The sequence below is a fragment of the Rhinopithecus roxellana genome, chromosome 9 (genome assembly GCF_007565055.1).
Source record: "Rhinopithecus roxellana isolate Shanxi Qingling chromosome 9, ASM756505v1, whole genome shotgun sequence".
Taxonomy (NCBI): domain Eukaryota; kingdom Metazoa; phylum Chordata; class Mammalia; order Primates; family Cercopithecidae; genus Rhinopithecus; species Rhinopithecus roxellana.
The window spans coordinates 136,649,223-136,662,578 of record NC_044557.1 but is presented as its reverse complement, the minus strand read 5'-3'; the positions used below and the strand labels follow the sequence as shown (position 1 = coordinate 136,662,578).

The 13,356-nt window shown below is 35.9% G+C and overlaps 1 protein-coding gene across 1 annotated transcript in view; it reads left to right on the top strand.

The window, feature by feature from the left end:
• The window catches only part of LOC115899663 (N-acetyltransferase ESCO2-like), a 29,378-nt gene extending 17,837 nt beyond the window's left edge, over positions 1-11,541 (top strand). Inside the window, 4 exon segments of the mRNA XM_030937868.1 lie at positions 53-142; positions 762-905; positions 6,225-6,400; positions 9,939-11,541. Coding sequence (XP_030793728.1) covers positions 53-142; positions 762-905; positions 6,225-6,400; positions 9,939-10,071 — 543 coding nt within the window. The 3' untranslated portion in view covers positions 10,072-11,541.
• The last annotated feature ends 1,815 nt before the right edge of the window (positions 11,542-13,356 follow it).

Genomic DNA, 13,356 nt, shown 5'->3' with positions numbered 1-13,356 from the left:
TTGGTTTTTTTCTCTTCACAAATTAAACTGTGACCCTTTTTTCCTTTGGCAGGGTTGGAAGAAAGAACGTGTAGTAGCAGAGTTTTGGGATGGGAAAATCGTGTTGGTTCTGCCACATGATCCAAGCTTCGCTATCAAAAAGGTATGGAACATTATCTTTTTAACTCTTGCATTTCCCCACCCCCAAGAAATCAACCTATGTTGAAGTGCACACTGCCTTTGCTGACAGATAATTCACTTGGGTACCTGCTTAATGATTACTTTCGTAGCAATTTATACAAAACTAAACTTAGAATTGTTGGACAAAGGAGTAAAGAAGGCAGATAAGGCTCCATAGCTTATCTTTTATGTTCATCTTTCCCTTGTGAAAGATAAACTAAGCTTTCAGTTTGAGAAATTAATGGCCCCCAGGGTCTATTTCTTATATTGGTGTTGCCTGTGTTTCTGAGGTTGGATGTCTAGCCACCATGAATAATGAATAAAGCTAAAACAAATCTGTTTTAATGCTTTCTGTTCCTTATCCCTCCCAGGTGTCTGAATTTCTGCTGAAAGTGATCTTTAAAATAGGTTCTTAAAACCTTGTTTCCACAGTAGCAGCTACATGCATCAATAGTGAAATAATTTTGGAGGTGTATCAATTTAAGAAATAGAAATTAAAGACACTAAAGTAACAGTAATCATACATTTTGTGTATATAAATATGTATAGTTTCTATTGTACTTTTTAAAACATTCACCTGTCTTGGTTTTTAAAATCATTAGGTAGAAGATGTCCAAGAACTTGTTGATAATGAATTGGGCTTCCAGCAAGTTGTTCCTAAATGTCCAAACAAAATAAAAACTTTTCTTTTTATATCTGATGAAAAGAGAGTAGTTGGGTGTTTAATTGCAGAACCCATCAAACAGGTATGGTATATTTATTTTAAATTATTGGCATAATTTGCGGGCAAAATAAAGAGAAAAGTTGAGAGAAGTCTCAGCGTTTAAGATTGCTACCATTAATGGCATTCTTCTACTGGAATATCCTTGACCTTGTGGATAATTGAAGTTATTTATTTCCATTAATATTTGGAATTTTGCTTTATATAAACAGGATAGGTAAGCCAGTCTTATGTTCATGTAATCATTTCCACAACTGGACTATAAAGTATAGTGATTTTAAGTAAGCAGATCTATAAATCGAAGTTTTTAAACATGTGGCTTAGTGAACGTTAATATTTTTGGCAAAATAGTCATTATCCCTTAATTAGAATCTAATTTGGGTACTAATTAGCAATGTTCTAGAAGACATAGTTTTTCCTTGTGTTATTAGAAGTTGGAGAGAAAAGCAACTTGTTTGTATTTTTGCCAGTATAAGTGATCAGTTTGGCCTTTTCCTTCTCCCTCAGCTTTATAAAGGTATAACTCACAAATAAAAATTGCAAATATTTATAGTGTACAATGTGATATTTTGATATAGGTATACATTGTAAAATGACTAAATCAAGCTAATATATCTTTCACCTCACATACTTATCAACTTACTGTGATGAAAACATTTAGATCTCCTCCCCTTGCAATTTTCATTTTCTTCTTTTTCTTTCTTTCTTTTTTTGAGACAGAGTCTTGCTTTGTTGCCCAGGCTGGAGTGCAGTGGTGCGATCTCAGCTCACCACAACCTCTGCCTCCTAGGTTCAGCCTATTCTCCTGCCTCGGCCTCCCAAGTAGCTGGGACTACAGCCGCGTGCCACCATGCCTGGCTAATTTTTGTATTTTTAGTAGAAACGGGGTTTCCTATGTTTTCCACGCTGATCTTGATCTCCTGACCTCGTGATCTGCCCACCTCAGCCTCCCAAATTGCTGGGATTACAGGCATGAGCCACTGTGCCCAGCCTCTAGCAATTTTCAAGTATACATTAGCTATAGTCATGCCGTACAATAGATCTGCAGAATTTATCCTAACTTAAACTTTGTACCCTTTACCAACATTTCCCCATTTCTCCCATCTCTCACTCCCCCACCCTCTGGCAACCACCATTCTACTCTGCTTCTATGAAGTCAACTTCTTTAGATTACCTGTGTGAGATGTTGCACTATTTTTCTTTTTTGCTTGGCTGATTTCACTTAACATAATGTCCTCCAGGTTCATTCACGTTGTTGCAAACGTCAGGATTTCCTTTTTAAAGCCTGAATAGTATTCCATGTGTATATGTACCACATTTTCTTTATTCATTCATCCATTGATGGACACTTAACGTTGATTACATATCTTGGCTACAAATAATGCTGCCTTGAACATGAGAGTACAGATTTCTCTTCAACATACTGATTTCAGTTCCTTTGGATATACACTCAGAAGTGGGATTGCTGCATATGGTGGTTGTATTTTTATAGTAATCATCTTGACAGGTGTGAGGTGATCTTGTTTTAATTTGCATTTCCTTCATGAATAGTAATGTTGAATGAACATTTTTCATATGCCTGTTCCTAATTTGTATGTCTTTTGAGAAATATCTATTCTGGTTCTTTGCCCGTTTTTTAATCTGAGTATTTGTTTTCTTGCTATAGAGTTATTTATATATTTTGGATATTATCCAGTATTGTATATGCAAAATTTTTTCCAGTCAATCAGTAGGTTGGTTGGTTTGTGTTTATCCACTCTGCTATGCAGAAACTTCAGTTTGATTTTACATTTCTTTCTTTTATTGCCCACACTTTTGGGGTCATAGCCAGAAAATTATTGCCCAGACCTATGTCAAGCTTTTTTCTCATTTTTTTTCTTGTAGTTTTACAGTTTCAGGTCCGTCATTTTAAGTCTTTAATCCATTTTGAGTTGATTTTTGTATGTGGTTTGAGATAAGGCTCCAATTTTATTCTTCTTTTGTGCATATTCATTTTTCCCAACATCATTTATTGAAGAGACTGTGTCCTTGCCCCATTGTTTGTTCTTGATATGTTTGTCAGATACCAGTTGACTCTAAATGCCTGGATTTATTTTATCTGTTTTGTACCATTGGTTGCTATGTTTTGTTTTAATGCCAATAGGAGTGCAATGCCCCTCAGCTTTACTCTTTGGTGTAGATTGCTTTGGCCGTTTGGAATCTCTTATGGTTCCATAGGATTTTAAGACTGTTTTTTATATTTTTGTGGCAAATGCCATTGGAATTTTGATAGGGATTGCGTTGCATTTGTAGATTGCTTTGGGTAGTATGGACATTTTAACAATATTAATTCTTCCAAGCCGTGAACACTGGGTATCCTTCCATTTATGTGGATTTCTTCAGCTTCTTTCATCAGTGTTTTCTGGTCTTCAGTGTATGGATCTTTCACCTCCTCGGTTAAATTTATTCATAAGTGGGTTTTTTTTTTTTTTTATGCTGTTGTAAATGGATTGTCTTCTTGATTTCTTTTTTAGATAGTTTGTAGTTCATTGTTCCTATATAGAAAAGGTGCTGACTTTTGTATGTTGATTCTGTATCCTGCACCTTTTCTGAATTTAATAGTTTTTTGGTGGAGTCTTTAGGGTTTTCTGTGCATAAGTTCATATCATTTGCAAACAGATGATTTAACTTCTTCCTTTAAATTTGAATGACTTTCTTTTTTCTTCCTAATTGCTCTGGTGAGGAATTCTAGAACTATGTAGAATAGAAATGATGAGAGTCAGCATCCTTGTCTTATTCCTGATCTAAGAGGAAAAGCTTTCAATTTTTCATTGCTGAGTATGATGTTAGTTGTGGGCTTGTGGTATATGGCCTTTAGTATATTGAGGTACATTCCTTCTGTGTCTAATTTGTTGAGAGTTCTTATCATGAAAGGATGTCAGATGCCTTTTCTGTATTGAGATGATCATATAGTTTTGTTCTTCATTCTGTTAATATGGTGTAACACATCGATGTGCATGTATTGAGCCATCCTTGCATCCAGGGATAAAGTCCACTGGATCATGGATAAGAGATAGTGAGACCCTATCTCTTAAGAAAGAAAAAAAAAAGTTCTTTTAATGTGCTAGTTTGCATCTATTTATCAGGAATATTGGCCGGTAACTTTTCTTGTAGTGTCCTTTTCTGGCGTTGGTATCAGGTTAATTCTAGTCTTGTAAAATGACTTTGGGGGTATTCTTCCTCTTCAGTTTTTTGGAAGAGTTTGAGGATTAGTATTCTTTAAATGTCTGGTAGAATTTAGCAGTGATGTCATTACAGATGGGCCTTCTTATGCAAGTTGTTTTTGTTTTGTTTTTTTTAACTAATTGAATCTCCTTTCTATTGGTTTAGATTTTCTGTTTATTCATGATTTGGTGTAGGTAGGTTGTATGCCTCTCGGAATTTGTTTCTTATAGGTTACCTGATTTGTTGATATATAATTATTCATAGTCTCTTACGATCCTTTGTACTTCTGTGATAATCAGTTGTAATATCTCCTCTTTTCGTTTGTGATTCTGTTTAGTTGAGTCTTCTTTTTTCTTAGTCTAGCTAAAGGTTTGTCTATTTTATTACCTTTCAAAAAACCAACTCTTCATTTTGTTGATCTTTTCTATTTTTCGAGTCCTTGTTTAATTTATCTCTACTGATCTTTATTTTCTTCCTTCTACTAACTTTGGGCTTTATTCTTTTTCTAATTCTTTGAGGTGTAACGTTAGGTTACTTGAGATCTTTCTTCTTTTTTATGTAGAACTGCTTTTGCTGCATTTCATAGGTTTTGGTATGCTGTGTTTCCATTTTCATTTGCCTCAAGAAATTTGTCAATTTCCCTTTTAATTTCTTTGATCTGTTGGTTTTTCAGGAGCATGTGGTTTAATTTTCACTTATTTGTCAGTTTTCCACTTTTCCTCTTGTCATTGAGCTATAATTTTATACTGTATGAATGTCTCTTTAAAAATTAATAATAATAATAAAAAACTAAACATGTATTTACCATATGATCCAGCCAAAACAAAGGAAAACTGATGTACACACAAAAACCTGTACAAGAATGTTAATAGCGGCTTTATTTGTAATAGCCAAAACCTGGTAACAACTAAAGTGTCCTTAAATGCTTTAAGTGAATGATAAGCTATGATACATCCATATGATGGAATACTACTTAGCGATAAAAAGGAACAAAGAATTGATATACTTAACAACTTGGATGAGTCTCAGGGGCATTATGCTGAGTGGAAAAAAGCCAATCTCAAAAGGTCATATGGTGTGTGATTTCATTTATATAATATATAACATTCTCATTATAGCCATGGGGAATAAATTGGTGGTTGTCAGGGATTGAGGTTGGGAGACGGGGTAGTGTGGATGTGACTATAATGAGCAAGAAGATCTTTGTGGTGACTCAATAGTTCTGTATTTGATTGTGATGGTAGTTAAATGAATATACAGGTATGATTAAGTGTCCTGAAACTATACACACACATTTTACCAATGGTAATTTCATGGTTTTGGTATTATACCAGCTAGGGAAGATGTAATCATTGGGGAAAACTCAGGAAAGGATACATGGTCCTCTGTAGTGGTTTTTTCAACTTCTCATGAATCTATTTCAAAATAAAAATGTTTTTTAGGAAACTTGAAATACCAACCAAATTTCATAGTTAATAGATATAAATCTTTAGTGTTACTGGTTTCTTTAGGTGGTCATATATACATTTTAGGATGGAGAGAATGCTAGAGGTTGATATACTTTATTGAAAGGAAGAGTCTAATGTCTACAATTGTTTTTTTTTTTGAGGCGGAGTCTCGCTCTGTCGCCCGGACTGGAGTGCAGTGGCCAGATCTCAGCTCACTGCAAGCTCCGCCTCCCGGGTTTACGCCATTCTCCTGCCTCAGCCTCCCGAGTAGCTGGGACTACAGGCGCCCGCCACCTCGCCCAGCTAGTTTTTGTATTTTTAGTAGAGACGGGGTTTCACCGTGTTAGCCAGGATGGTCTCGATCTCCTGACCTCGTGATTCGCCCGTCTCGGCCTCCCAAAGTGCTGGGATTACAGGCTTGAGCCACCACGCCCGGCCCAATTGTTTTAATTAAAGAGGAAAGTTTCATAATGCTATGGGATGCACTAGAATGTGTGAATGTCTCAACACCACTAGTTTTTTTTAAACATTGTGTGACTAAATGGATAAGAATTTAAGAAATAGAAAATATTTTTAACATATTTGGTGGAGATATAAATTTTTGATACTTGTTTTATTTTAGGAATTTTTTTTAAAAACAGTGTGAACTCATCTGTGTTGTTAGCTGTAGATGCTTCTGTATATCATTGCAGGCCTTTCGTGTCCTGTCTGAACCAGCTGGTCCAGGATCCCCAACCTCTACAGAATGTTCTAGGGCTTGGCAATGTTCAGATGTACCAGAACCTGCAGTCTGTGGGATAAGTAGAATCTGGGTTTTCAGACTGAAGAGAAGAAAGCGCATTGCAAGACGACTGGTTGATACCCTCAGGTAAGAAATAAAATGGATCTAGATCCAGAACCTTAGGTTCATAGCTTTCCTAGTACCTCTCAGCTTCTGAGCTAAAGAGAAGGATATTGGTAAGATACTTCTGTATAAATACTATCAAAGTCAGACTAAGGAAGGTATTGGCACTAGAAAAACCATACTAGATGTACTCAGTCTAGGGCACAACATTCCAGGTCTGAAACATACTAGCCCACTGCTTTTCAAACTACCTGTGCTAAAGGACTAGTTTAATTTGTCACAGATCAACACTAATAAAATAAAAATGGATTGCTAGAAAAAAATAGAAAAACAAAACAAAAATACAATCTCAAATTGTTATTAGACTTAGCAGATGTGAAATTACACCTCAATAAATCTATACAAAGTAAAGGTTTGAAAAATTACAGAAGCTGTACATGTTCATTGATAGTGACTAGATAATGAAGACTTGCTATAACTCATAAGCATAACTTAAAAAGTGGATTTGTGAGACAATCCATAGAACGAGAGAAAATAGTTGCAAATCATTTGTCTAAGGAGGGTCTAATACCCATAAAATTCTTAGAACACAATAAAAAGACAACCCAATTTAAAAATGGACAAAGAATTTCAGTAGACATTTCTCCAAAGATGAATTGCAAATGATTAATTCAACATAACAAGATGCTCAACATCTTTATCAGGGAAATCACAAAACCATAGTGAGATCCCACTTTATACCCAGTAGGATGACTGTAATCAAAAAACAGACAAGTGTCCGTGAGGATGTAGAGGAAACAAACTCTTGTACATTACTGGTAGGAATGTAAACTGGTACAGTTGGTGTGGAATACAATCTGATGGTTTCTCAGAGTTAAACTGTTATGTGACCTAGCAGTTTCACTCCTAGGTTATATATTCAAGAAAAGAAAACATGTCCACACAAAACCTTGTACATGAAGGTTCATAGCAGGATTATTTATAAAAGCCAAAAAAGTACAATCTGTGATTAATGGATAAATGTGGTATATTGATACAATAATAACAATGGGATGTTATTCAGCCGTAAAGGAAATTCTGTCACATGCTGCAACGTGGAAGAACCTTGAAAACATTATGCTAATTGAAGTAAGTCAGTTGCAGAAGATCGCACATCATATGATTACATTTATATAAAATGTTCATAAGAGGCAGGCAGATCCAGAGGCAGAAAGTAGATGTGTAGTTTCCAGGGACTGAGGAAAGATGGAGAGCAACTAATGAGTACTGGATTTGGGATAATAAAAATGTTCTAGAATTAGATAGTGGTGGTGATTGGACAATATTTGTTAATATACACAAAACCACTCAGTTGTACACTTTTAAAGGGTGAGTCTTACGGTATATAAGTATATATATCTCAACCAAAAAAATTAGTCTCCATTTTTAATTCCCATGTACACACTTTGAACTAGCACTATGTATTGCTATTTAAAGTTTCCAGTGTCACAAACAAGCTTGTTTGCTAATTTACCTAATCTAGGTTACATGGATGAATTTCACAACACTTACTCTCTCAATTTCTACACATATTTCATTGTCTAGATAATAGGTTACAAACCAATAAGCACACTTTGACCAAACCAAAGACCACACTTTGGAATACTGTTATTCAAGCCTCTTGCATTCTATGCCACTTTTTAAAAATAAATACCAACACCATTATGGGGACCCAATCTTGGGCCATAAATCCTAGTCAATCACACATACTTACAAAAGGAATCAGTAGGAAAAATTGATATCTTAAAGATTTTTGATGATTAGTTATGAAATACTTTTCTATGTTTTATATTAGATATATAAATTTGGTATGAGGAATACCAGTATCTAACCTAGTTCTACCATATTATGTATTTAATTATAGTATTTAATATATTAGAAACTTACGTCTTCTAATTGAATCAAATTCTAATTTTTTATTCTGAAATAATTTCAGACTTACAAAAGAGCAGCAAGAGTAGTAAGAAGTCTTTGTCAAGATCTATTAAGTTCAACATTTACCTCATTTGCTTTACCATTCTATGTTTAGATAAACTTCCTGAATTATTTTGTTACATATATTACGCTCCTTTACCCCTTCATGCATTGGTGTGTTTTTCTTAAGAACAAGAATATTCTCTTATATAACTATGATACAATTATCAAATTTGGGAAATTTAATATTGATATAATGCTTTTATCTGACAGTCCATATTTCACTTTTGTCTGTTGTCTCAAATGTCCTTCATGGCTTTTTTTTTTTTTTTTTTTTTCTGCCCAGTATCACATACTGCATTTAGTTTTCACGTCTCTTTAATTTTCATCTTCCCTAATCTGGAACAGTTTCTCAGTCTTTTGACATTGAAGAATTTGAAGAGTACAAGCCAGTTATTTTACAGAATATCCCTCAATTTTGATTAATTCTGTTTTTTTCTTTCACAAACAAGTTGTGGGAGATGTTGAATTCTTTTAACCATTTCCTTATTACTTTTAATCCTAAGGTAAGCAAGATCAAGGAGAGTTGTAGTCAAAATGCAGATTAGTTTTTCCCTTCTTAAAGCTCTCAGTGGATGTCTTCGTTGAAAAAAGTATATGGGCTGGGCAGTGGCTAATGCCTGTAATCCCTGTACTTTGGGAGGCCAAGGAGGGCTGATTACCTGAGGTTGGAAGTTCAAGACCATCCTGGCTAACATGGAGAAACCCCGTCTCTACTTTAAAAAAAAAAAAAAAAATTAGCCGGGTGTGGTGACGCATGCCTATAATCCCAGCTACTTGGGAGGCTAAGGGAGGAGAATCGCTTGAACCTAGGAGGCGGAGGTTGTAGTGAGCCAAGATCACACCACTGCACTCCAGCCTGGGTGACAGAGTGAGACTCTGTCTCAAAAAAAAAAAATATATATATATATATATATGTATATATGGTTACTGCTTAAAATTGGTGATTTTTTTTGTTTGTTCTAATTATCTTGCTTTTAATTAGCAATATGATGTGTTCTTTTTTGGTTGAGTTGGAGTCTCACTCTGTTAACCAGGCTGTAGTGCAGTGGCACAGTCTGGGCTCACTGCAGCTTCCGCCTCCTGGGTTCAAGTGATTCTCCTGCCTCAGCTTCCCAAGTAGCTGGCATGCGCCACCATGCCCGGCTAATTTTTGTATTTTTAGTAGAGACGGGGTTTCACTGTGTTAGCCAGGATAGTCTCAATCTCCTGACCTCGTGATCCGCCCGCCTCAGCCTCCCAAAGTGCTGGGATTACAGGCGTGAGCCACTGCACCTGGCCTAGCAGTATGATCTTATATTAGTTGCTCTATACCATGGATATACTAGAGTTAGGTGGATGGTTCCCTTTGCCCCTCAGCAGAATTTTTTCTGGACCTTAGTTTCTCATCTGTGAAATGGTATCATTAGACTTCTTTAAAATATAAGGCATTTTTTCACTTACTAAAAATAAGGTTGATTTAAGTCAAGAACATTTACTTAAGTTATGCTCATGTTAATTAGAATGTTAAGTTGCTTCCATTATTAAATCATCTTTTCTTCTCTTTTAGGAATTGCTTCATGTTTGGCTGTTTTCTCAGCACTGATGAAATAGCATTTTCTGACCCAACACCAGATGGCAAGTTATTTGCAACCAAGTACTGCAACACTCCTAATTTCCTTGTATATAATTTTAATAGTTAAAGTTGATTTCAGTTATAAAGGAGTTACTATCTGGATAAGTTGAGAGGGCTCCTTATTATAAAATAGAGACTATTTAATAAATATCAAAATAAAAAAAACCAACACTCACTCATACACACACACACACACACACACACACACACACACACACACACATCACAGTTTTGTTCCTTATGAGTTGAAAAGTCAGGAATAAATTTGTTGAAAATTATCTGGGGATTCAAAGAAAGGAAAAATCTTAGAGTGATTCACTGATTAGCACTCTGAATTTTTAATTATGAAACTTTGTAACTATAACTGGAAAATTACCTGACTCTTATGTAAGAGTATTGACAAAGTGGTTTTTCTCTGGAAATGTGACCTGGTCTTTTATAAAGCACACTCTTGGACCAGGATTATCTAATGCCACATCAGAAGCAAAGAGGCAAATTTAAACTTGGGCAAGTAATTTCTATGCCCAATTTGTAAAGGGAATTCCTGAATTTTTTTTTTTTTTTTTTTAAGTTGAGGCATGGGTCTCACTATGTTGCCCAGGCTTCTGTGGAACTTTTGGGTTCAAGCGATCCTCCCAAAGTGCTGGGATTACAGTCATAGCCACTGTGCCCAGCCTAATTCCTGACTTCTCTATACAAAGTCTTCACTTGATAGGCACTCATCTGTTGTAACTCAGTTTGAATATCTTTAGAAAATGTTTAGAATTTCTTATTTGTAACAAGATGGTAAGGAATAAGATTATCCCATATGCATTTCTGTAGAGCAGAATTCAATAGCTTAATGTTTAATCTTTTTGAAAATAAAATTAAATGTTTACCTGTCATCAGATTTAATTAAAATTATACTTGGTAATTGCACTATTATCATTTAGCTAATTTTTGTTGTATGGAAATATTGGTAATACTACTTTAGGAACCTGTTACTGACAATTGATGTCATTAACAAAATGCCTAGTTGGATTAGATGTTTCATTTTCCAATTTTTTGCTTGTTTAAAATGCACCTTACTTGTTCTGAGATACCTGGCAAAAGTCTTTACAAAATGTATGGTAATAGAACCAAGGTTAGTAAATATACATAGGCTGGTAGATCAGAGACCATGGAACTGTGTAAATACACTTAAATGTTCACACATTTTTCTAGTGTAATTCTTGGATACTTTAAAAAGCAAAACATTGTTCAAATTATTTTGATTCTAAAAAATCATTCAACTGCTAACTGGCAGTAAGATTATAGGCAAGTCGTTTTCCAGATTATAATTATATGTAGAAACTATTCATCTGCATTCAGTTTATTTGCCTGTGAGTTAACATGTTTCCAAAACTTAAAAGCCTGGGTTCCCAAAAGATTGTGGAAGTATTAAAATGTATGTAATTATGCAAACATTTTAATGCTATTTTCTGCACTTGTTTCTTTAATTTTATTTAAAATTTTTAATTAACATTGTTTAATACTTTTGTGATGAATCAATTAAAATTCTTTAATATTTTATACAACTAAATCTGATTTTGATTATATTTTATTATGAAAATTGTATGTTACATAAAATTCAGATAATACATAGAGATGACCAAAAGGCTTCCCATAATCCTGCTTTTAGTGCCTATTACTTTAGATAAACTAAATACATATGCAGTTATTTTGCATCTTGCTTCAATTCAGTTTGTCTTAGCTATGTTGTATTTCTTTTTTTTTTTTTGAGACGGAGTCTCGCTCTGTGGCCCGGGCTGGAGTGCAGTGGCCGGTTCTCAGCTTACTGCAAGCTCCGCCTCCCGGGTTCACGCCATTCTCCTGCCTCAGCCTCCCAGTAGCTGGGACCACAGGCGCCCGCCACCTCACCCGGCTAGTTTTTTGTATTTTTTAGTAGAGACGGGGTTTCACCGTGTTAGCCAGGATGGTCTTGATCTCCTGACCTCGTGATCCGCCCGTCTCGGCCTCCCAAAGTGCTGGGATTACAGGCTTGAGCCACCGCGCCCGGCCCTATGTTGTATTTCAAGAACGATTTCTATTTTAAATATTTAGCATGATTTGCTGTTGATACTCTTGGCTTGGTTGGGTGTTTCTTTGTTTTATTTTTAAGTGTAACACATACAAGGAAGCAAGTGCACTGACAAGGTCTCAAAGCAGTGATACCCCAGTGGCAATGAGCACACCTACCACCCAAATCTTGGTTGGTTTCTTTCTTTTTTTCCCACCCTGGGCTGAAGTGCAGTGGTACAAACATGGCTCACTGCAGCCTCGACCTCCCAGGTTCAAGTGATCTTCCCGCCTGAGCTCCCTAAGTAACTGGGACTACAGGTGCGTGTCACCACGCCTGTTTAATTTTTGTATTATATTTTTAGTAGAGACAGAGTTTCACCAATGTGCCTAGCCAGTCCTTAAGCTCCTGAGGCCCTTGAGCTCCTGAGCTCAAGTGATCCTCCCACTTCAGCCTACCAAAGTGCTGGATTATAGGTGTGAGCCACTGCACCCAGCCAGATCTTGCTTACTAATACCTTCCTCCACAAAAGGACCTGGGGCTCTTGGGAGAAATGGCTCATTCTAGGGATAGGGCAATGAACGTACAAGATGAGCCTAGATCACCTTGTACAGCAATCCCCCCTTACCTGCAATTTCGCTTCCCACAGTTTGTTACCAAAAATATTACATGGAAATTTCTAGAAGGAATGCATAAGTTTTAACTTACCCACCATTCAGAGTAGCCACAGTGGGTGATAAGTGCTCAATTAAGATGGAAAAGGCATCAGATTTGTCAGCAGAAGACACACAGACACATATTCCAATTGAGGGCAATCAGGTTCAGTACTGTCCATGGTTTCAGGCATCCTCCTGGCGGTCTTTGTCATAAATTGTGCCCATATATGTGTATGTCTATTTCTGCCTGTTTATTCTTACTAATCTTATATAGGTTATATTTATGCCAATACCAGACTGTTAATTATAATATTAATGTTTGCTATAGTATTAGTACATGGTCCCACCGTTTTTTCTTCAGGAATAGTTTGTCTGTTCTTGGTCTTTGCATTTCCATATACATTTTAGAATCAATTTATTCCACAAAAAGCTACCAACAACAAAAAAGCCTGTTGGGATTTTATTGGAATTGTGTCAGATATATAGATCAATTTAGGAGGATTGATTATTTGATAGTTTTTTTTTTTTTAGACGGAGTTTTGCTCTTTTTGCCCAGGCTGGAGTGCAAATGGTGTGATCTCAGTTCATTGCAACCTCCGCCTCCTGGGTTCAAGCGATTGTCCTGCCTCAGCCTCCAGTAGCTGGGATTATAGGTGCA